This window comes from Pan paniscus, chromosome 11 (genome assembly GCF_029289425.2).
Source record: "Pan paniscus chromosome 11, NHGRI_mPanPan1-v2.0_pri, whole genome shotgun sequence".
In the NCBI taxonomy this organism is placed as follows: Eukaryota; Metazoa; Chordata; class Mammalia; order Primates; family Hominidae; genus Pan; species Pan paniscus.
Window position 1 is genome coordinate 102,676,598 of NC_073260.2, and position 25,603 is coordinate 102,702,200.

A 25,603-nucleotide genomic window follows, 5' to 3' on the forward strand; every position below is an offset into this window, starting at 1 on the left:
TTAATGTCATAAATCTTTCCCCTGTATGTTTTCTTCCTTCTAGTGCTTTCATGGTTGTTGGTCTTGTGTTTAAGTTATTAATCCATTTTGAGTTAATTTTTGTATATGGTGGTAAGAGTCCAACTTCATTCTTTTGCATTTGCATATCCAGTTTTCACAATAGCATTTGTTAAAGAAACTGTCTTTTGCCTGTTGAGTGATTTTGGCACCCTTGTTGAAGATCATTTGACTATATATAAAAGGATTTATTTCAGGGCTCTCTATTCCTTTCCATTTGTCAATATGTCTGTCTTTATGCCAGTACCACACTGTTTTGATTACTATAGTTTTGTAATATATTTTGAAATCAGGCATTGTCAGACTTCCAATGTCTTTCTTTTTCAAGATTGTTTTGGCTACTGGGGGGTCCTTTGAGATTTCATGGAAATTTTAGAATGAATTTTTATGTTTCTGCAAAAAAATGCCATTGAGATTTTTATAGGGATTGTGTTGAGTCTGTTAGATCACTTTGGGTAGTACTGACATCTTAACAATATTAAGTCTTCCAGTGTATGAACATAAAATGTCTTTCCATTTATTTGTGTCTTATTTCTTTCAGCAATGTTTTGTAGTTTGCAGTGGACAAGCAGAGTATGTTTTGCAGTTATTTTGTTAAGTTTATTCCTAAGTATTGTATTCCTTTTTATAATATTTATAATAGGATTATATTTATAATTTGATTTTGGATTGTTCATTGGAAATGTATGAGAATACAGTTGAGTTTTGTATATAAATGTTGTATCTTACAACCTTGCTGAGCTTGTTTATTAGTTCTAGTTGTTGTTTAGTGGAATCTACAGGATTTTGTAAATACTGTATAAGATTATGTTGTCTGGGAATATAGAAATAGTTTTACTTCCTTTCCAATCTAGATGGCTTTTATTTCGTTTTCCTGCCTAATTGTTGTCTTAGCCCATTTTCTGTTGCTGTAACTAAATACCATAAACTGGATTATCTATAATGAATAGAGGTTTAGTTTATGGGTTTGGAGGCTGGGAAGTCCAAGAGCATGGCACTGGCATCTGGTGAGGGCCTTCTTGTAAAATGATGCGGCAAAAGGCATCACATGGTGAGACAGAACAAGTGTGCTAACTTAGCTCTCTTCCTCTTCTTATGAAGTCACTTATTCCTTTACGGGGGATCCACCTTGATGACTTCATCTAATCCTAATTACTTTCTAAAAGCTCCACCTCCAAATGCCATCAATATATAAATTTAGAAATTAAGTTTCCAACAAATGGAATTTGTTGGAATACATAGAACTCTTGCAAGATTTTACGCAAGATCATCGTGAAGACACATAATCCTTAGATTTTCCATGACTGAAATAAAAGAAAGAATGTTAAAGGAAGCCAGAGAGAAAGGGCAGGCCGCCTACAAAAGGAGCCCCATCAGGTTAACAGTGGACCTCTCAGATGAAATCCTACAAGCCAGAAGGGATTGGGGGCCTATATTCAACATTCATGAAGAAAAAAATCTTCCACTGAGAATTTCATATCCAGCCGAACTAAGCTTCCTAAGCAAAGGAGAAACAAGTTACTTTACAGATAAGCAAATGTTGAGGGAGTTTGTTACCAACAGATCTGCCTTATAAGAGATCTTGAAAGGAGCACTATATTTAGAAAAGAAAGACCATTACAAAAACACACTTAAGTACCAATGACACTATAAAGCAGTCACACAAGCCAGCATAGTAACCAGTTAACAACACAATGACAGGATCAAATCCACACATATTGATACTAACCTTGAATGTAAACCAGCTAAATGCCCCACTTAAAAGGCACAGAGTGGCAAGCTGGATTAAAAAAACAAGATTCAGTGGCATGCTGTCTTCAAGAGATCCATCTCACATGTAATGACACCCATAAGCTCAAAATAAAGGGATGACGGAAAATATACCAAGGAAATGAAAATCAGAAAAAAGCAGGGGTTGCAATCCTAATTTCAGACAAAACAGACTTTAAACCAACAAAGACAGAAAAAGATAAAGAAGGGCATTATATAATGGTAAAGGGTTCAATTCAACAAGAAGCCTAAATATACTAAATATATATGCACCCAACACAGGAGCACCTAGATTCATAAAGCAAGTTCTTAGAGACCAACAGATAAACTTAGACTCCCACACAATACTAGCGAGAGACTTCAGCACTCCACTGACAGTATTAGAACACCAAGGAAGAAAATTAACAAACATATTCAGGACCTGAACTCAACATCGGACCAAATGGATCTAATAGACCTCTACAGAACTCTCCCCCTAACCCAAGAGAATATACATTCTTCTCACTGCCACATGGCAAATACTCTAAAATTGACCACATAATTGGACATAAAACAATCCTCAGCAAATGCAGAAGAACCAAAATAATATGAAACATACTCTAGGACTATAGCGCAATAAAAATATAAGTCAAGATTTTAAAAATTGCTCAAAACCATGCAATTACATAGAAATTAAACAACCTGCTCCTGAATGACTTTTGGGTAAATAATGAAATTAAGGCAGAAATCAAGAAGTTCCTTGAAACTAATGAGAACAGAGATACAACTTGCTAAAATTTCTGGAACACACAAAACAGCGTTAACAGGACAGTTTATGGCACTAAACACCCACATTAAAAATTTAGCAAGATCTTGGCTGGGTGCAGTAGCTCATGCCTGTAATCCCAGCACTTTGGGAGGCCAAGGCAGGTGGATCACTTGAGCCCAGGAGTTGGAGATAAGCCTGGGAAACACGGTGAATCCCTGCCTCTACCCAAAATACAAAAATTAGCCAGTCTCATAACCTGGTCTCTAAATAAATAAATAGAATAAAAATTTTAAAAGTTAGAAAGATCTCAAATTAACCACCTAAAATTACAACTAGAAGAACCAGAAAAACAAAAGCAAACCAACCCCAAAGCTAACAGAAAACAAGAAATTACCAAAATCAGAGCTAAACTGAACAAAATTGAGACATGAAAGAACATACAAACCATCAACATACCCAGAAATTTGTTCTTTAAAAGAATAACTCAGATTGATAAACCACTAGCTAAACCAATAAAGAAAAACAGAGAATATCCAAATAAACACAATCAGAAATGACAAAGGAGACATTACCAATGACCCCACAGAAATATAAAAAGAAAACCTCAAAGATTCTATAAACACCCCTATGAACACAACTAGGAAACAGAAGAAATGGATAATTTCCTGGAAACATACACCTCCCAAGACTGAACCAGGAATAAATTAAATCCCTGAACAGAACAACAATGAGTTCTGAAATTGAAGCAGTATTAAAAGGCCTTCCAACCATAAAAAGCTCAGGTCTAGACAGATTCACAGCCAAATTATACCTGATGTGTAAGTAAAAGCTGGTACCAGTCCTACTGAAACTATTCCAAAAACTGAGGAGGAGGGACTCCTCCCCAACTCATTCTATGAGGCCAGTATCATCCTAATACCAAAGTCTGGCAGAGACACAACAAAATAAGAAAACTTCAGGCAAATATCTTTGATGAACATTGATACAAAAATCCTCAACAAAATACTAGCAAATCGAATCCAACAGCACTTCAAAAAGCTTATCCACCATAATCAAGTTGGTTTTATTGTTGGGATGCAAGGTTGGTTCAACATATGTAAATCAATAAATGTGATTCAGCACATTAACAGAAGTAAAGATAAAACCCACACTATTACTTCAATAGATGCAGAAAAGGCTTTTGATAAAATTGAACATCACTTCATGTTAAAAACTCTCAATCAAGTAGGTATTGAAGGAACATACCTCAAAATAATAAGAGCCATCTATGACAAATCCACAGCCAATATCATACCGGACGGGGAATAGCTGGAAGCACTCCCCTTGAAAACCGGCACAAGACAAGAATGCCCTCTCTTACCACTCCTATTCAACATTGTATTGGATGTCCTGGCTGGAGCAATCAGGCAAGAGCAAGAAATAGAGAGCATCTAAATAGGAAGAGAGGAAGTCAAATTATCCCCGTTTGCACATGACATGATTATCTATATAGAAAACCCCAGTCTCAGCCCAAAATCTCCTTCACCACATAAACAACTTCAGCAAAATTTCAGGATACAAAATCAATGTACAAAAATTACTAGCATTCCTATACACCAATGACAGTCAAGCAGAGAGCCAAATCAGGAATGCAATCCCATTCACAACTGCCACAAGAAGAATAAAATACCTAGGAATACAGGTAATCAGGAAAGTGAAAGATTTCCACAAGGAGAATTACAAAACAATGCTCAAGGAAATCAGAGATGACAGAAACAAATGGAAAAGTATTCCATGCTCATGAACAGGAAGAATCAGTATCATTAAAATGACCACACTACCCAAAGCAATTTATAGGTCGAATGCTATTCCTATCAAACTACCAATGACAATTCTTCACAGAAATTTTTTTTTTTTTTTAAATTCACATGGAACCAAAAAAAGAGCCCAAATAGCCAAGGCAATCCTATGCAAAGAGGACAAAGCTGGAGGCATCACGTTACCCAACTTCAAACTATAATCCAAACTGCAGGAACCAAAACAGCATAGTACTGGTAGAAAAATGGATACATAGACCAATGGAACAGAATAGAGAGCCCAGAAATAAGGCTGCACATCTATAACTGATCTTTGACAAAGCTGACAAAAACAAGCAATGGGGAAAAGATTCCCTATTCAATAAATGGTGTTGGGATAACTGGTTAGTCATATGCATAGGATTGAAGCTGGACCCCTTTCTTATACCATATACAAAAATCAACTCAAGATGGATTAAAGACTTAAATGTATAACTCCAAACTATAAAATCCCTGGAAGACAACCTAGGCAATACCATCCTGGACATAGAAACGAGCAAATATTTCATGACAAAGATACCAAAAGCTATCACAACAAAAGCAAAAATTGACAAGGGTGATCTAATTAAACTTAAGAGCTTCTGCACAGCAAAAGAAACTATCAACAGAGTAAACAGACAACCTATAGAATGGGAGAAAATATTTGAAACTATGCATTTGACAAACATCTAATATACAGCATCTATAAGGAACTTAAACAAATTTACCAGAAAAAAAAAAACCCCATTTAAAAGTGGGCAAAGGATATGAACAGGCACTTTTCTAAAGAAGACATACATGTGGCCAACAATCATACTTTAAAAAAGCGTGATATCACTGATCATTCGAGAAATGCAAATCAAAACCACAATGAGACACCATTTCACAGCAGTCAGAATGGCTATTATTAAAAAGTAAAAAAATAACAGATGCTGACGAGGTTGTGGAGAAAAGGAAACACTGATACTGGTGGGAGTGGAAATTAGTTTAACCATTGTGGGAAGCGGTGTGGGGATTCCTCAAAGAGCTAAAAATAGAACTACCATTTGACCCAGCAATCTCATTACTAGGTATATACCCAGAGGAACATACATCAATCTACCATAAAGACACATACAGCACTATTCACAACAGCAAAGACATGGAATCAACCTAAATGCCCACCAATGACAGACTGGACAAAGAAAATGTGGTACATATGTACCATGGAATACTATGCAGCCACTGAAAAGAAGGAGACCATATGTTTTGTTGGAACATAGATGGAGCTGGATGCCATTATCCTTAGTAAAGTAACACAGAAACAGAAAACCAAATACCACACGTTTTCACTTATAAGTGGGAGCTAGATGATAAGAACTCACAGACACAAAGAAGACATTGGGGCCTACTTGAGGGTTAAGGGTGGGAGGAGGGTGAGGAGCAGAGAAAATAACCAATTTTTGCAATCTATCCACCTGACAAAGGGCTAATATCCAGAATCTACAAGGAACTTAAACAAATTTAGAAGAAACAAACCACCCCATCAAAAAGTGGGGCGAAGGATATGAACAGACACTTCTCAAAAGAAGACATTTATGCAGTCAAAAAACATGAAAAAAAGCTCAACATCACTGGTCATTAGAGAAAGGCTAATCAAAACCACAATGAGATACCATCTCACACCAGTTAGAATGGCGATCATTAAAAAGTCAGGAAACAATACAGTGTGGTGATTCCTCAAGGATCTAGAACTAGAAATACCATTTGACCCAGCAATCCCATTACTGGGCATATACCCAAAGGATTATAAATCATTCTACTATAAAGACACATGCACACTATGTTTATTGCGGCACTATTCACAATAGCAAAGACTTGGAACCAGCCCAAATGCCCATCAATGACAGACTGGATAAAGAAAATGTAGCACATATACACCATGGAATACCATGCAGCCATAAAAAAGGATGAGTTCATGTCCTTTGCAGGGACGTGGTTGAAGCTGGAAACCATCATTCCAATAGAAAACCAAACACTGCATGTTCTCACTCATAAGTGGGAGTTGAACAATAAGAACACATGGACACAGGGAGGGGAACATCACATACTGGGGCCTGTCAGGGTGTAGGCTAGGGGAGGGATAGCATTAGGAAAAATACCTAATGTAGATGACGGGTTGATGGTTACAGCAAACTACCACGGCACATGTATACCTCCGTAACAAACCTGCATGTTCTGCACATGTATCCCAGCACTTAAAGTATAATTAAAAAAAAAAAAAGAAAAATGATTAAAAAAATAATTTTCACTAGTTTTTCTGGGAACTGAATCCAGAGTTCTTTTCTGCACAGCGGAAGAAACGACCATCAGCATTAACAGGCAACCTACAGAATGGGTGAAAATTATTTTAAAACAACCAAAGTCTCTGGAAATGGTCCATGAACATACAGCAACTTAAGAAACATTCAAGGACATTTACTAAAAGAGATGCCTAAAATAAAAGAAACACAAAATATGTATTAACCAATTGCAATGTATAGACTTTACTTGGATCCTGATTTAAATAAACAACATGTAAAACATGGCATTTATAACACATTTGAAATTTTGAATACTCACTAAATATTTTCTGACATTAAGAAATTTTTATTCTTATCATGGAAATATTCATAGATGAAATCATACATGAGAAATGCTTCAAAATAATGTCGGAGGTGAACAGTCAGTGGGATTATAGAATAAACAGATTGTCTATGAAGTAATTCTTGAAGCCGGGTGGCAGACAGGGGTTCATTATATTGATCTTTGTATTTCTGTATATATTTGACGTTGACTTTCCTATTACTTACTGCCTTAGCCTTGTAATCTTGATTCCTAAAGGGTGGGAATTTGTAAACTAAAGTGAGGTCAAACAGAGGAGCTAATGAACACATCATCACATTCCGATGTGTGGAGTTTTTAAGACTGAGTCATCTATAAAACTGAGGGCACAGTTTGATAACACTATTTCCTGTTAATCTTCCCTAAATGAAATAATCAAATGTTTTTTTAATTCCGAAAAAAGTGCTCTGCAACAAAATGATTATTAAACCAAGAACATGTCCTTTTTTCACTTATACGCTGAATTCTGAAACATTTTCATGTTGATATTTATACTTTTTCAAAAATAACTTCCTTAGGAACCATTTAGTATGACTGTTGTTCAACTTCTATAGCTGTTCCTTTTAAATTGCTGACTGAGGTAAAATGAAGACTTTTTAGTGGCTGCTGTCTTAGTCCTTTTGGGTGGCTATAACAAAGTATCTTAGACTGAGTAACTTAAAAACAATATAAAGTTGTTTCTCACAGTTCTTGGGTGGGGGGTGGAAGTCCAAGATCAAGGCACCAACAGATTCAGTGTCTGATGAGGGCCCACTCTACTTCATAGATGCCACCTTCTAGACGTGTTCTCACATGGCAGAAGGGGCAAAAGAGCTCCCTCGGGCCTTATTTATAGAGAAACTAATCTCATTCATGAAGGAAACACTATCATGACCTAATCATCCCCAAAGGCTCTACCTCTTGATACTATTGCATTGGAGATTAGATTTCAATATATAGATTTTAGGAGGACACAGAAATTCAGACCAAAGCAGCTGTTCATTAAGTGCAAATCATGTGCCAGGCCCTCAGGAGTGGCATCTAAATTAGTTCACAATTTATAGACGCCTACAGTCTCAAGAAGACAAACTATAAGATAAAAAACAAAGTAAATAACTGCCAAGACAATAGAATACATTTTATGTAACTTTTTTTTCCAACTTAAAACACAATATTCAGAATTCCAAATCCCTTCCATCCTAGGTACTTTTTCAATTTTATTACATCCTGATTAACTCCCACCTCTGTTAAGGTAATAAGGGGGCATGAATTAGGAAAAGAGGAGAGAATAGGAAGAGGGCTCTAGTAACATCAAGGAACCAATGTATTTGTAAACATTCATTCCCTTGGAAAATGTGGACTTTTGGTGTCTGTCATGCCAGGACACCATGATCCTTACCAGGCATGAACTGTTAGAGAGGGCCAGATACCAGACTCACATTCCCTCCTGAGGGAGTGCTCACATTGCCTCTGGGGTTCTTTATCATTAGGACTGCAGTCATAAAGCATGAAAAAGTTGAGAAGGTCTGATCTGTCTACAGTTAATTGTTTCTACTTCTCTCTTTTCTCCTCCAATCTGGCACAGAAAAAAAGGGTCATTAATGCTTGCTCTACACCTCACAGAAAAGATTGTGTAGTATAGCATTTTCATAATGCAGTTTGCTTTTTTCTTCTTTAGCTTGACTATTGGAAGATACTATGCAAAAGGGAAAAATAAGCTTTGATCTTATTTAGGATTGAGCCCATTAGTGATAATAAAATGAGTAAGGGCCGGGCGCGGTGGCTCACGCCTGTAATCCCAGCACTTTGGGAGGCCGAGGCGGGCGGATCACGAGGTCAGGAGATCGAGACCATCCTGGCTAATACGGTGAAACCCCGTCTCTACTAAAAATACAAAAAATTAGCCGGGCGTGGTAGCGGGCGCCTGTAGTCCCAGCTACTCGGGAGGCTGAGGCAGGAGAATGGCGTGAACCCGGGAGGCGGAGCTTGCAGTGAGCCGAGATCGCGCCACTGCACTCCAGCCTGGGCGACAGAGCGAGACTCCGTCTCAGAAAAAAAAAAAAAAAAAAAAAAAAAAAAATGAGTAAGGTTTGTATGTAACACTGATGAGTGACAGTGTATATCTGTAGACAGATGGACATGAGTATCAACCGAATCAACAATGAATGAAAATGAAGTTTGGGATATAAATGACATTTGATTAATGGCCAACTACACAGACACATAGGTAGATAAGGTCATTCAGGAAGTAGCCTTCCTTTAAAAAAAATATTGGTTTTACTATTCAATCAAAAGATTGAGAGCAGACAGTTTTTGGTGGTTGTTTTGAGATGGAGTTTTTCTCTATTGCCCAGGCTGGAGTGCAGTGGCGCAATCTTGGCTCACTGCAACCTCCCGCCTTCTGGGTTCAAGCTATTTTCCTGCTGAGCTCAGCCTCCCGAGTAGCTGGGATTACAGGTGCCTACCATCACGCCTGTTTAATTTTTGTATTTTTAGTAGAGATGAGGTTTTGCCATGTTGGCCAGGCTGGTGTTCAACTCCTGACCTCAAGTGATCTGGCCTCAGCCTCCCAAAGTGCTGGGATTACAGGTGTGAGCCACCACGCCCGGCAGAGAGCAGATACCTTTTAGCATAATGGTTAAAACACACAAAAATTTTTCACTGGTTTTACTGAATTACCTCAGGAAAAGTAATCACCAGACATAAGACTGAAATCAGACAATATATTTAATAAGTCATCAAGTTTTTATTGAACACCTAATATGTAAGTCATTTTCTTTTCCAGAATTCCTGCTCTTCCAGTTTTCACTATCTGGGGAGGTAGAATTTTACATAGTAAAATCATGTATTACAAATGGCCTATGAGTAATATGAGCTCCAGGTGGTTTGGGAGTACAAAACAGGAAATATTTGCTGTGGACTGCTCTGACAAGAATCCTGGGAAGAAGGGATTTGAGGTGGAAACAGAAGGATGGCTAAAACTTCTATCGGCATAAATTTCATAGATTTATAAATTTATTTAACAAATACATATAATATGTATATATAGACATACACAGTATCTCTTATATGAAAGGTAATGTCCGAAGAGTCTGGGGACACAGAAGTAAACAAGGTAGAAATAATTCCTGAACCATCAGACAATGAATCAGATAATTATAATACAGTGTGACTAGTAATGTAACAGAACAGGGTGTTTGCAAAGTGCAGAGAAAGGGCTAATTCAGACAGTGAGTCAGATAAAAAGAGATGATGGTGGAGCAAAGAAGAGTCTTCCAAGTGGAGGGACAACTTACAAAAGGCCAGAGACAAGGAGGAGCCTGGTCTGCTTGGAGTTGGAGTCAAAGAGTTGTGCTAATACATCACTAGCCAAGTGTCGCTGCTGAACACTTAAAATGTAGCTGGTGCAACTGAGCAAATGAAATTAATTTTATTTAGTTTTAATTAAGTTAAATTTAAAAGTTGATAGCCGCTTCAATATAACTGGAACAACTTAGGTATGTGAGTCTATTTTTTCAAAGTAAATTTTACAAAATTTAAACACAGATAGAACATTTCTTATAAAAATTTAGCCTCACAGCCAGGCATGGTGGCTGACGGCTGTGATCCTAGCACTTTGTAAGGCCGAGGCTGGTGGATCTCTTCAGGTCAGGAGTTTGAGACCAGCCTGGCCAACATGGTGAAACCCTGTCTCTACTGAAAATACAAAAATTAGCTGGGCATGGTGGCAGGCACCTGTAATCCCAGCTACTTGGGAGGCTGAGGCAGAATTGCTTGAACCCGGGAGGTGGAGGTTGCAGTGAGCCGAGATCATGCCACTGCACTCCAGCCTGGGAGACAGAGAATCCATCTCAAAAAAAAAAAAAAAAAAAAAAAAAAAAAAAAAAAAATTTAACCACTGAATTGAGATGTACTGTTAGTATAAAATATCTGATCCCAAAGGTTTAGTATTTGAAGAATAAAAATTTCATATTTTTTAAATATTACATCTCCATAACATTTTGGATATATTATATTAAAATATATTATAAATAATTTCAACTGTTTTTTACTTTGTAAATGTGGCTCCTAGAAAATTTAAAATTACATATTGGCTCACATATTTCTATCAGACAGCGCTGATTTAGAGTGCCATGAGGTGTGGGAGGTGAGAAAGAGGCTGGAGTAAGTCAGAACATGCACGGCTTTGCAAGCCATATGTATTGGGAAGCTGTACATTCAAGATAGTATTGGCTGGAAGCCTACTAAATCCCAAGCATTAGTCTGGTCATTTAGGATATCAGTAAATGACAAGTTTCCTGCTGTCACAGAGGTTCTACATTTTGGAGGAAGTGTGTGTGTCGGGAGTTACAAAACAATAAACAAATATATACAAATACTAGAGTATGTAGGGAGAAGTTAAGAGCTATGGGAAAAACAAAAAAGTTGTGCTTGTAAGAGTCCTTAGGAGTACTTTGGGCATGGAGTGAAGGGCATGATCATCTGTTAAAATACGATGTTTGGGGTTGACCCACTAAGGTGATTTTGGAGCAAAGATCTGAAGGAGCTGCTGTAGTGAGGCCAGGTGGTTATCTGCTGGGAGCGTGTTCCAGGTAGAAGGAACACAAACCAAATACTCTAATGTTAAAGGCAGGAGGGGGCCTGGTGTGTTCTTGGAAAAGGGCTGGAGCAGAGTGAGCGAGAGGACAGTAGTGAGAGGAAGTCAGAGAGATAGGAGGGCAAGTGCAAATCACATGGGGATTCATAGGCTATCATAAAGATGTGGGATTTTAATACAAGTGAAATAGCATTTTGTACAGATCATTCTGCCTTCCGGGGTGCTTGCTCTAGGGAACAAAAGTAGACACAGGACCTGTTAGGGGTTATTACAGTATCCAGGTGAGATCAGAGTGGCTCAGACTAGGTTGGAAGCAGTAGCTGTAATGAGGAATAGTCAGTATCTTGACATATTTGGATGGTAAATAAATTTTTCCTGGTTTTAATGTGGGTTTTGAAGAGAAGAGTCAAGGACTTCAAGTTTTTAGTCTGAGGAACTAGAAGGATGGAACTGCTAGACTGGGATGGGAAAGCAGATGTAGGGGAAGTTGAGGAGTGACCACCAAGGAACAAGTGAAGATGGGGAAGTCCAAGGATTGAGCCCTAGGGCAGGCAACATTAAAAGATCAGGGAGAAGGCAAAAAATCAGCAAAGGAGACTAAGAAGCAGCAACCATCAATGAAGGAAGAAAATCAAGAGTGTGGTGTCCTTGGAAGCCAAGTAAAGAAAACTTATCAAAGAGGAGGAAGGGGTCAAGTGTATCAAATGCGGCTGATAGGAAACTAAGGGTTAAGTGTGAAAATTGACATGCAGTAAATCGGTGACCTTGAGAATCTTGTTGGTGCTGAAGATGGTGCACTGGCAAAATCTGAAATGAAGAGGACTAAGCAAAGACTGGAGAAGAGGAATTGGAGGCAGGAGAAACAATAACTCGAGGGATTTTATGCCAATGAAAAGCTTAAAAATGAGACAGCACATAGAATTGGGGTCAAGAATTTTAATGGGAGAAATAAAGTATATGTGTGTGCTGAAAAAGTGATTCAATAATAAGGAGAAAAATGATTATGAAACGGGTAGTTACTAGACTGATGTCCTTACTAGGTGTGAGGTATGGGGTCTGGTGCATAAGAGAATGATCAGGGAGAAACATCTATGACAGTAGTTCTCAAAGTGGGACCAGCATCATCCGGGAACTTGTTGGAAATGCAAATTATCAGGCCATGCTCCAGATATACTGAATCAGAAACTCTGGGGTGGTGCCATGCAACCTGTTTTAATAAGCCCTCCAGGTGATGACGATGCATGCTCCCGTTTGAGAAGCACTATCACAGATGGTAACAGGAGGGAAAACAGTTTGGGAGAGAGCAACAGAGGGGGGTGTTGAAAGTGTTCTGCTGATGCTTCAGTTCTGTCTGTGAAGAGGGAACTAAAGTCACCTGCTGAAAGTGAACATGGGGAGGTGTTTGGGAGAGCTGATGAAGGGTTTTAAGTAGGAAAGAAACGTAATCAGATTTTTATTTACACAAATATTTGTTGAGTTTGTGCTAAATACAAGGAAAAGAGGCTCCTAAACTGATGAGTTATAAAAACAACTCCTGCCTTTATAAAAGCTTACAGAACAGTGAGGGAGGCACATGTCTGTAAGAGAATGACAGCCCCTAAACAAAGTTCTCATTGAAGGCTTTCTCCTAAGTAGTTAGATATACTTAACCCATTTAAGTATTACATATGTGGCATGGTTTTTTTCAGTCCCTTCACTCTTCTCTTGGTGCTTTTTAGATAGTCATCCTCCTGAAAGCATTGTGCCCAGAACTGGATATAGTGCCCCAAGCACAACTTATCAGAAGTTAATGCCAAGAATCATATATTTTATCTCATGTTACATAAACTGCTATGAAGCTAGGTCTCCTCTAGTATCCATTCCTTAAAATACATCAATTAAAGGAACAGTTGCCTGTGGTGAAAAATTCAACCACTATAGAAAGGTATGAAGTAGACAGTTTAAGTCTCTTGATTCATCCCTCAGAAGCTATCAGTAAGTTTCTTTCCAGAATCTTTCTGGAAATATAAAGTATAAACATCCTATCTATACATCACCGCAAACTTATACTTATTTTACTCTATGTATTTTTGATTTCCCCTTTTGTCATGAACATTGTTCCATACTGGTGCATAAACAGATATCTATTCTTTTTGACAACTGCACATTACTTATTTGAATTGATGTACCTTAGTTTATTTAAAACATCCTATGACACTGAGAATTTTAGCCATTCCCAAGCTTTTGCCTATAACAGTTCCAAGATGCATTTATAGCTGCAAAATATTTTCAGGTATCAAATGTAACCTGCTGTTCCAGCCTTTTTCAATCTTTTTGGTTAACAAATTCTGTATATAAACAACTCAGGCTGTCGTCGTCTTTTTTTTTTTTTGAAGTTTATTTTTATGTTAAAAATATATGTTTGTAAATGTGTCAAAATTAACCAAGCCCTGACACCTGACAAGACTTACAAGAAAGGAAAATCACAGACCAATCTGTCTCATGAGCATAGATGCAAAAATCAAACAAAATATTTGCAAACCGAATCCAGCATTATATAAAGGGGATAACATATCATGACTAAGTATGGTTTATATCAGGAATGCAAGATCAGTTTAACATTAAAGAATCTACATTAACAAAATAAAAGAGAAAAGTCAAGATTCTCTCAATAGATGCAGGAAAAAGTACTTGGTGAAATTCAACATGCATTCATGACACTCTTGGCAAAATAGGAATAAAAGGGATCTTCAATCTGATAAAAACATGAAACGGAAAAAACCTATAGCTAACATATTTTAATAGTGAAAAACTAGACGCTATCCTCTGCTGTTGAGAATAAGACAAGAATAACAACTCACACACCGCTTCTATTCAACATTAGGTTGAAGGTCCTAGCCATTACGACAAAGCAAGAAGAAACAAAAGGTAAACTGTTGTTATTCATATATGACATGATTGTGTACACAAGGTATCCCTAAGGCACTTGCAATAAAATAAAAATAAGAACTACTACTGAACTAAGTGAATTTAATAAGATTACAGAATATAAAGTCAATATACAAAAATAAAACATGTTTCTGTATACCAGCAATAAACTTAAAAATGAAATTAAAGTACTATTTACAATAACATTTCCACAAAATATTTAGGAATACATTTAACAAAAGATATACAAGACTTCTTCACTAAAACTACAAAATATTCCTGAGATAAATTTTAAAAGGCCCAAATAAATGCAGAAACATACCATGTCCATCGATTGAAAGGTTCAATATTGTCAATTCTTCCCAAATCGACCTAAAAATTCAGTGCCATTCCAGCAGATTTTTTCTTAAAGAAAAATGGACAAGCTTAATATAAACTTTATAAAGAAAGGACCTATAGCCAAAACAATCTTGGAAAAGATTGCAAAGCTTAACAATACTTAATTTCAAGACACCATAAAGCCACAATAATCAAGACAGTGGGGTACTGGCATAAGAAGAGACACATAGATAAATGACATAAATAGATCATCCAGATCCACAGATAAACAGTAAATTTTGACAAGGGCACACAGGTAATTAAATGAGTAGGCAAGGTAATTAAATGAGTAGTCAAAATTAAATGATTTTGACAAGGGCACACAGGTAATTAAATGAGTAGGCAAAGATTTCTTGGAACACAAAAAGCACCAACCATAAAAAAAATTGATAAACTAGGCTTCATCAAAACGAAAAACTTGTTCTTTGAAAGACATAATTAAGAAAATGAAAAGGCAAGCTAAAGACTAAGAATAATCACAACACACATATCTGAAAAAGAGTGTATCCAGAATATATAAACAATTCTTACTATTCAATAATAAAACAAAACAATCTAATTTTTTAATAAACAAAAATATTTGTACAGCTAGTTCACGAAATATGTGAATGGCCAATAAGCACATGAAAAGAAGTTCAACATCTTTAATCAGAAAAATGCAAATCAAAACCACAATGAGATATCAAAATATACCCAATAGAATGGCTAAAATTAAAAACGCTGACAATACCAAGCTTTGTCAAGAATTCTTACAAATTACTGGTGGGAGTATAGGCATTTGCACAAGTGAAAATATGTTCACAAAAAGACTTGTAATTTCATGCTTATAGCAGCTTTATTCATAAAATTCCTCAAATGGAAAAAATTCAAACATTCATCAACAGGTGAATAGATAATCAAATTGTAAGATAGGCATATGACGGAATACTACTAGGCAATAAAAAGGGCACAAGCTACAGATGCATGCAACATGAGTGAATCTTCAAAACAAAGAAATAATGCATGCCGAGATTGTCTTTCTGAAGAAATTCCCCTCATTCTTTGGGATCCCGAGGTTTTCAAAGGCATAGCTGGCAACAGGCCCTGAAACAGCTTCTTCTGGACTACCCTACTAGTCTTGGTAGATTTTCTCGATCTTTGGCATTCCTTCTTTTCTTCCATGGTCTTCATTTACTGCTGTCCTTCTTGCCTATCTTGAATTATTCTATACTATTATGAGGAGAACACAGGTTCTTCCATCCTGGAACTTCAGTACTTTGCCTTGCTGGGCCAATATATACATTGAGCCACATTGTGTGCACACTGGTAGTTCCAAGGTGCAACAATCTTCAAAACATTTGAGGAGTGTATTAGTCCGTTCTCATGCTGCTGTAAAGGACTGCCCATGACTGGGTAATTTATAAAGGAAAGAGGTTTAATTAACTCACAGTTCCACATAGCTGGGAAGGCCTCAGGAAACTTACAATCATGGCAGAAGGGGAAACAAACACGTCCTTCTTCACATGATGGCAGGAAGAAGTGTTGAGCAAAAGGGGGAAAAGCCCCTTATAAAACAAACAGGTCTTGTGAGAACTCATTATCATGAGAACAGCAGTGTGGGGGTAACCACCCCCATGATTCAATTACCTCCCACTGGGTCCCTCCCAGAACATGTGGGGATTATGGGAACTACAATTCAAGATGAGATTTGGGTGGGGACACCGCCAAACCTTATCAAGGAGGGACTCTGCAAATGTGGCAAGAACTCCTCATTTCGTGACTTCCTAACCCATCAGATACTCCTTGAAACCTTATCAAATTGTTTCACTGGATAAGTGCTGGCTAAATGCTTGTTGAGAAAATTAAAAACATGTTCAGGCCACTGTCACAAGAATGAATAATTATTTGGAAAATAGGTGTTGGTGGGGCCACAACTATGCCCTGAGGTAGCAGCCAGAGAAGAGGCTCCAGGAGCATCCTGTGGATGCCAGAGCAGGCTCACGTGGCACCTGCAGGGCAGCTGGCTCAGGGCAGGTTGGAGGTCACCTTAGTCACTCCCTCTTCAGGGAAGTTCACTGTCCTCCACTCCTGAGGGTACCACCGTACCAGAGTTTCCTTCCTTGAAACAAGCCATGGTAGCTACCTCCAGCCCTGCACAGCAACTCGTGCTAGTGAAGGGGGCAGTGAACAGGGGCCAGGTCACAAGGACCATGACCCTCGGGGACCACAGGGCCAGGATGTCATTCTCAAAACCAGGAAAATCAATGCCAAACATAACAGCAGATTATAAGGCCAACAAAGACTTCTACGTACATGCAAATTTATTAATCACTAAGGGCTAAGTCACTAAACTACAGCTTTCCTATGATGCTCACCATCCATCCTTTGCGGAAACCAAAATGCTCACAACTGACCATGGTGTTCACTTAATATACTAGCTTAAATTAAAAAAAAAAAAAATTAGTACAGCATCACAAGTGAGAAGTGTTCCAGGAAGTGTTCTTCAACAATATCCTCAAGCATAAGGTATGAGGAAAATTATATTGGCTTTGCATAAGGAGTGAATGATTGAGAACAAAGAAAAGAGTATACTGCATTCATTTGGTTAGTCTGAAAATGATGTTGCTAGAGAAGGCTATTTAATCAAGAAAAGTACCTCTGCAAGTTGGAGAGAACTGTACTTTCTGAACATAGCAAGAAAAATGCCCATATTTTTGCCCTGACATTCTGAGACACCTATTAAGAATGAGGAAAAGTAAGGTGCCATCTATGTATCATATTGTAGTGAAAACAATCACAGGTTACAGAGCTAGAGAAGCCTGGGTTCAGGTTCATTAAGTTCTCTACGGATTGCTAATGGATAACCAGAGTTGAAATTTAATACTACATCAGGAAGTCCAAGGGTCATAATCATACTTGACCCAAATGGCTCACACTAATGAGTCATATTAATACTGGAGGGTAACTGTTTTGTTTACAATTAGCAGCTTATTATCTTGAAGTCAATCTCAGAGACACAAACAAACACATTGACTTTACAAACTCTTTAAATAAAAGGTTCTGTATCTTGATCCTGAAGTATCCTGTAATAGCCTACAGTGAAAAGAAAACAATTCTGAGGAAAAAGATCTCCCCATGATAAAAAACTGAAGAAAACAAAAAGCATTTCACTCTTTTTTGTTTTTTGAGACTGAGTCTTACTCTGTTGCCCAGGCTGGAGTGCAGTGGCACAAGCTCGTCTCACTGCAAGCTCTGCTCACTGCAAGCTCCACCTCCCAGGTTCACACCATTCTCCTGCCTCAGCCTCCTGAGTAGCTGGGACTGCAGGTGCCCACCACCACGCCCGGCTAATTTTTTGTATTTTTAGTAGAGACGGAGTTTCAACGCATTAGCCAGGATGGTCTCGATCTCCTGACCTTGTGATCCACCCGTCTCGGCCTCCCACAGTGCTGGGATTACACGGGTGAGCAACTGTGCCCGGCCAACAAAAAGCATTTCTATAAAATAACAATAAAAAAAGAGTTAAAAAAGCAAGCTTCCACTTTATTAAAAAGCAAAAATTACCAACTCGTATAAAATAATTTAACTCATAAAAAGGAGAATCAAACATTACTTTTTAAAATATCAGATACCATAAAATGTGCATTTAGTCTTTTAAATAGTTAAACTTTCAGTTAAACTATTAAACACCTAGCTTTTCTCAGAAAGCTGTTGCAAACCCAAGTACTGTTCTGACTGTACAGAAATCAATGATCCTCTTCTTTAGCAGAATAAAGATGTAACTCCCTTAAATGACATTCACCTTAATATTACCAACTTAAATTTTGCTTCATTACCAGAAACAGTGTTTTCAAGAACTGGATCTTTCTAAATCCACTTTTATTTTTACAACAACTTTACTATTTGATTATATTCACTGTAGAAAAATGTGAAGACACAGAAAGATTCAAAGAAAATAAAAATTATCCCAGTATCCCTCCCCCAAATACAATAACAAGGTTATATATATTTCTTTCTAGTTTTTTTGTATATTTACATAGCATTTTAAAGCAAAACTAGTACTATAAAATGCTACCATATCCTTTTTTCACTTCATACATAGAGCAACCGTGTCTTTTTAGGACATTAAAATATGCAAAAAGGATTTTCAGTTGGCCGATTCACAATCTAATTATAACTAAGACATAATTTACCTCCAATTGCAGGGGATTCAGATTGTTTCAATTATTTATTATTATAACTATCATTATTAAACACCCTTCTTTATGTATAATTCTTTGTATGCATCTCTGATATGGTTTTAAAGAGAAATTCCTAGATGTAGAGTTCCCAGCACAAAGTACGTCCGTATTTTTAAGTCTTTTGATGCATTTTACCAAATTGCCCTCCAGAAATACTGTACCAATTTACAGTCGCATCAATAAATAACCAAAGAGTCCCATTTCTTCCTCACATTCTTTGGCAGTATAGGAAAGTAGAGATTACCCTCCACCCTTTATTGTTGCAAATTTAATAGGGGGAGAAGAGAATGGTGGTTTTTTTTTCCCCTTAAAATGTAATATTTTTTCCCACATGTTTACTAGTCATTTGCTTTTCTTCTGTATTTTGAAGTTGTCTAAATCATTCAGGAGTCTCTAATACACACAATGTCTTGTCTTTCTTACAACATACTCTTTGATAGGCAAGGGCATGAAAGCTGCATGTCTTTCCCATATTTTTTTCAAGTTAAGCAGGAATTCCCAAAATGACTGGAATTAGAATGTCTTCTTTTCTCCTGGGCAGCCATGCTACTTTAATGTCTTGGTAATAAAACAGAAAACTGGGCCATATTCTGAAAGGAAGAAAGGAGGCAGTGATATTCACATGTTGGCGTAATTACTGAGATGTTTGTTAAAAAAAAAACAGATTTTGATTTTCTAGATCAAAGTGAGGACGCAGGAAACATACACTTTAAATAAATTCTACAGAAAATTTTCAAGTTCACTAACCAGATGTGGAACTTTGGGTACTCTAAACTCTTGGTTCCTCACCTCCCTTTCCTGTAAAGTGAGGTTAATAATGCTTATCTCAGAGCATTGTTCTGATAATCACTTATTGCCATACCAGCCCCCAGCCTGGATTATTGTTTATGCAACCTCTATCCCTTATCCTTACCCCACTGTAAGAAATCATTGAAATTTTTATGTGTCTATATCTCCAAACACCATAGGATCATCATCACAACTCTTTATCTTTGCAAACCAGACCTTGACATATAGCAGGTGCTAAGTGTTTCTGAAATGACTTAGTGAGCGAATGAATGATACACATTTCAGTGCTAACAATACTACCTCAGAAAAAGGGATTATTAGTATGGTGTTCCTTAATGCTGTAGCATGAAGACCAAGATTCTCAGTTTTGTCTAGAGCAGGAATTCCTCATTTTCTCTCTTTAGGTTTTATATGTGTGTGTGTGTATGTATGTATGTGTGTATATATATACACATATATATAAAATCCTCCTTTGAAAATCCGATGAAAGCTACGTAAACTAAGCCTCTTTAAAAATGCATACAAATAAAATCACACAATTTTACAATTTCAGAAGCTCCAGGAAAGGAGAAGACTGATTTCTACTCTTCAAGCATTTTTACTTAAAAATAAAGCTAAAACAGTAAATATATTATTTGAGAAATTAACTTCAAGCTTTTGAAAGACTATGGTCAAAGTGGGGTTAGTTGGGAGACTTAAAAAAAATAAACTTGGCTGGGCGCAGTGGCTCATGCCTGTAATCCCAGCACTTTGGGAGGCCAAAGCGGGTGGATCACGAGGTCAGGAGTTCAAGACCAGCCTGACCAACATGATGAAACCATGTTGGTCATCTACTAGGTTTAGTCTCTACTAAAAATATAAAAACTAGCTGGGCATGGTGGTCCATGCCTGTAATCCCAGCTACTCAGGAGACTGAGGCAGGAGAATCGCTTGAACCAGGGAGGCAGAGGTTGCAGTGAGCTGAGATCGTGCCACTGCACTCCAGCCTGGGTGACAGAATGAGACTCCATCTCAAACAAACAAACAAACAAATAAACAAACAAACTTCTATGACATTTTGCTAACAATAGTACAAGTAGGAGTCACATTTCTGGCAAACCAACATGCGTTTTTTTATGCAAGCTCCAGTTGTGCCATTTGACTGCACTCAAATGTATTTTTTCCCTTTTAATTCTAATAATAAGGGTTTCCTGCATCTCTATATATTATGATAAAACACTTCATGGGGGAAAGGAGTATCATTTATTCATTAAATAACATTTAGCTCCTAGGTATACAGTGTTGAAACCAATAGATTTGTTTCTTAGTAGGGAAGATAAGCTACAAATTCCAACATTCTTGACCGTCAGTCCTAACTGCTGAGAGACACCTTAGTTACAGTGGTGTGCTGGATCCTGTTCATACCAGCTTGCAAGAGCTGACTGTGTGTATCACTTCTCAACTCATCAGTGGCTTCACATTTGTAGTGTGAAACTGGCCGTACTGGAGCACTTGTACCACGTAAATTAGCAAACATTACAAATCAAGGCTCTGCCATGCCCAGTGATTGGCAGTCACTTACCACCATACAATGTCCTCATTATACTAAAACTGTGGCTCTCTCATTACAGAGCTCCTAGGTGGTAATTCAGGTAAGGAGGGCTTAGATCAACCTTTCAAATCCTCTCTCCACGACCACCAGAAGACCCAAAAGTACAGGTGTATTCTAGGAGACTTCGGGGTATGGTCCTCTTTGGATAGTAGGAGAATGCAATATCTGATCAGTTTGAGGCAAGTCTTTCCCTATGTGGTTAAGAAGAGTCACAAAGTGGCCAAAGAAAAATCATGCAACTCCGAGTTTATCAGTTAGTTTAAATTATATTCTGAGAATACCAGAGTTGGTTTATCATTAATTACTGTTTAGTTTGATGCATGATTAACCTTAAGCAGATATTTTCTGGCACCATTTTGGTACTACTGTCAGAGTTTTGGCTTTAAAGGATTGCCACAAATTTGAATGGATCTGCCAAAGAGAAAATAGCTTTGTCAACAATGTAAGCGATATGCAGAGAAAGCACTATCAATCTTCTGAAGTAAGACTTAGGGATACTACAGAGCAGGGCAATGTGAAGAATCTGGTACACGAGATAATAAAACTCTCTCAACCCTAGCCTTCAATGGTCTTGCACTACCAGCCAGAAAATAAGACTACTCAGTTTCACAAGTGGTTGGTATGGTAGTAGTAGATGTCACAAAAACTTGTTGAAAACATCTAGGCTGGCATAAAATACATGAGGACCAAAGGTGAAATGCAAGTAAGAAAAGAAGACAATAGAGAGTCTACAGACATGCCTGATTGTCCATGGCTGACACTTACCTTCAGGTTATGGAGGGTTTCTGACCATTCTGTGGACCCTATCTGAGGTATGGTAGTGAGCAGTAAGCTTTTGGCTTTATTAGCATTTTCTTTCAGGGTCTTTAAGACCCGGTCCACCGAAACCTAGAGAAACAATAGCACTGGAGGTTACCAGAACTTAAAATTCCACTGCTTGTCATAAAACATTTTTCTGAGTTCCAGCCTTGCTACAGCCTAAATGTTTGTGTCCCCTCAAATTTATCTGCTGAAACCGAATCCTCAATGTAGGGTATTTGGAGGTTGGGCGTTTGGGAGGCAATTAGGTCATGAAGGCAGAGTCCTCATGGATAGGATTAGTGACCTTACAAAAGAGGCCCCAGTGCTATTCTTCGAGGGCCCCTTCCACCGTGTGAGGTTCCAGTGAGAAGATGGCTATCTACCAGAAAGTGGGCTCTCACTAGACACCAAATGTGCCAGTCCCTTGATCTTGGACTTCTCAACTTACAGAAATGTGAAAAATAAACTTGTTATTCAGAAGCCACCCATGCTATGGTATTTTGTTAGAACAGTCCAGACAGACTAAGAAAAACCTGACTTGTGAAGTCTGTTTATTCTACGTTTAAACCCCTGAGTTCAAGCTCTGCATTTATCAAGATGGTCTTAGTCCTAGCAGGGAGGTCCTAGAGAAACTCAGTGACATCTCTGAAAAGCACTGATGAATTCTGGTATGGTTTGGATTTGTGTCCTCACCAAATCTCATGTCGAATTGTGGGAGGTGGGGCCTGGTGGGAGGCGGTTGGATCATGGGGTTGGATTTCTCACGAATGGTTTAGCAGCATCCTCAGGTGCTGTTTTACTGATAGTGAGTTCTTGTGAGATCTGATTGTTTAAAAGTGTACAGCACCTCTCCTCTCACTCTCTCTTGCTCCTGCTCCCACCATGTGAGATGCCTCGCTCCTTTTGCCTTCCAACATGATTGGAAGTTTCCTGAGGCCTCCCCAGAAGCTGAGCAGATGCCAGCATCACATGTCCCGTACAGCCTGTAGAACCATAAGCCAATTAAACCTCTTTTCTTTATAAATTACCCAGTTTTAGGTATTTTTCCATAGCAATGTGATAACAGACTAATACAGATTTCAATATGGTATCTGAGAAAATATCTCAGATGTATAATGGGTTAATATGGTCTAGAAAGATGTGGCTGTTCTCTTCATGTCCACAGCCGAAGGGATTACAATGTTAAAACTGTTGTTACACTGGAAAACCAAACAGGTACGTTTCTCCTTAGAAAATTATTCCAGCTAATAAAGAAAAATATTATGGAATTAAAATACCACCATTTTTATGGCTCCCAGTGAATTAATGGATTGGCTGCTAACATCACAAACCGAACCAAACAAAATCCCAAATAAACCACTCATTATGTGCTTCCTGATGAAAAAATAAAATGCTACCTTAAGACACCTGAATCTGATTAAATTTCTAAATCTAGCTACCAATTTATAGACAATACAGAGGACAGAGAAGCCTATTAAACTACTCCAAGGAGATGATTTCAGCAATTCAGACTGTGGGAAACTCAACAGGACAAATGATCTGGTTCCTTCATAAAAAGCTTGCAACCAAAAGAATAATTTAAGGCATTTAACCAGAAATTTAAATTCTGGCTGGGTATATTAAAGAATTATTATTGGAGAATGAAAATGATAATGTGCTCATGTTAGATACCTCCTGAAGTGTTTATGGATAAAATTATTGATGGGAGTAATAATCATATTGGTTGTAAGTTAATATAATGGTTGAAGCTAGATGCTGAATTCATGGAAGCTCGTGCTATTAGCTACTTCTGTATATGACTAAAATAGCTTCATAAGAAAAAGTTGAAGAAAGTGAACACAAAATTACCATCAGAGATAGAGTACTTGACATGCCTTCCTATGCTTCAAAGAAATCCAGCATTCAGGGGCACAAGGATTACACCTTTCTATTTCCTTAAGTATAGTCCAGATCCCACCCACAAACACCAAGATGTGTATAGGAAAAAATGATGAACACTGTAGCAGAGGGGAGTTTGCATTACTATGGGAACACAAAGCAGTGACAGGCTGGGTATCTGCCAGGCACATGTAAATGATATGTTTTAAGCTGAGTCTTTGAATGCAGAGACATGAAGCATCCAAGAAATTTGCCTTGTATTTACTCATTTCCTTATATATTTTTCCTGTGACTGGTTATTTCTGTATAGACACTGACCTCCCTTCTCTTTGTTCCAGCTGTTGGGCTTCACCCAAAATGTCCTTCCTACTGACCTTCCCACAATAAACCCTCTCTTCAAGGTGCAGTTTAAATGCTTTTCCCTGATACTACCCACCTCTCAGGCCCCCCACTCCATCAGAGCCACCATCTGATGACCACCCTCTTACAAGCCAGCATTATACTAGCTTTTTTACATATCTCATTTGGTTTAATTCTTCCAGTAATCTTTCAAGGTCTAACTGACTAAACAATGACTAAACAACCTCCACTCCTCACCCAGAGCCCTGGCTTCATTCTACAGAAGAGTAAACAAGTGAAATAACTCGCCCAATGTGACAAGCAAATGGAGCAACTCAAATCTGAAGATGGGTTTAGAGAACTCCAAATCCTTTTTGCCATGCCAGGCTGCAACACACGATTGGCTGAAATAATGCCATCTTTCTGTGGGCCTTCCTTGTAGCATTTAACACTGTCTTCAAGCCTTTCCACTTACAGAGCTTAATTTCTCTGCTTTTCAATAAAGTAGCTCCAGCTGACTATTTCCCCAACCTCATTTGGCTACTAAAGGAAATCACTGCTGGTTCTACAAAGGAGGAGACATATGTTATTAGACTGAGCAGAAAGCCACAGGCAGGAAGCAAACCGCTCTCAGGGTGTGGCAGGGGCTGGAGTTTCCTATTAATTGGAAGCAGCTTCTTGACATTACGAGGCTGAGTTGTTCCTTAGGTTACCAAAGCTGCCAAATAAGATATTCTGTTGTGACTTAATGTAATAATTTGTGAATCTCTTACAAAAAAGGCATCCTAGTACTAAGCAGTTTATTACACTGAAGAGTCATCATAAGGAATTCATGAAAAACAAAGAAACTGTGTTCATCTATGACCCAAAACACTGTACACATTAGATAGTAAAACAAACTCTCTAAAACGGTGGTACAATATTAGGCCTCTTTGGAGATGTCACTTACCCTAAATGTGCTCAGAAAGTCACCCCTAAATTTTTTCCTTACTTCAAAAGTGACTGCAGTTTTGTCGTCCCTTTATCTTAAAATGAGATAAATGACAGGACGAACGATCTAGTTTATTCAAGTAACACAAGGAATAAAAAGAG

At 37.9% G+C, this 25,603-nt stretch overlaps 1 protein-coding gene across 4 annotated transcripts in view; it reads right to left on the reverse strand.

Moving 5' to 3' along the window:
- Positions 1-25,603, reverse strand: part of MTAP (methylthioadenosine phosphorylase) — a 135,678-nt gene that overhangs the window by 56,079 nt on the left and 53,996 nt on the right. For 2 of the 4 annotated variants that reach the window (XM_003830681.8, XM_003830680.5), the window contains exons 7-8: positions 22,259-22,381; positions 18,395-19,703 (exon numbers count right to left, since the gene is read on the reverse strand). The exons of the other annotated variants lie outside the window; for them this stretch is intronic. In XM_003830681.8, the coding sequence (XP_003830729.1) occupies positions 19,665-19,703; positions 22,259-22,381 (162 nt within the window). In that variant the 3' untranslated portion in view covers positions 18,395-19,664. Of the gene's footprint in view, positions 1-18,394; positions 19,704-22,258; positions 22,382-25,603 lie in introns of those variants that run through there. 4 annotated transcript variants of the gene reach the window in all.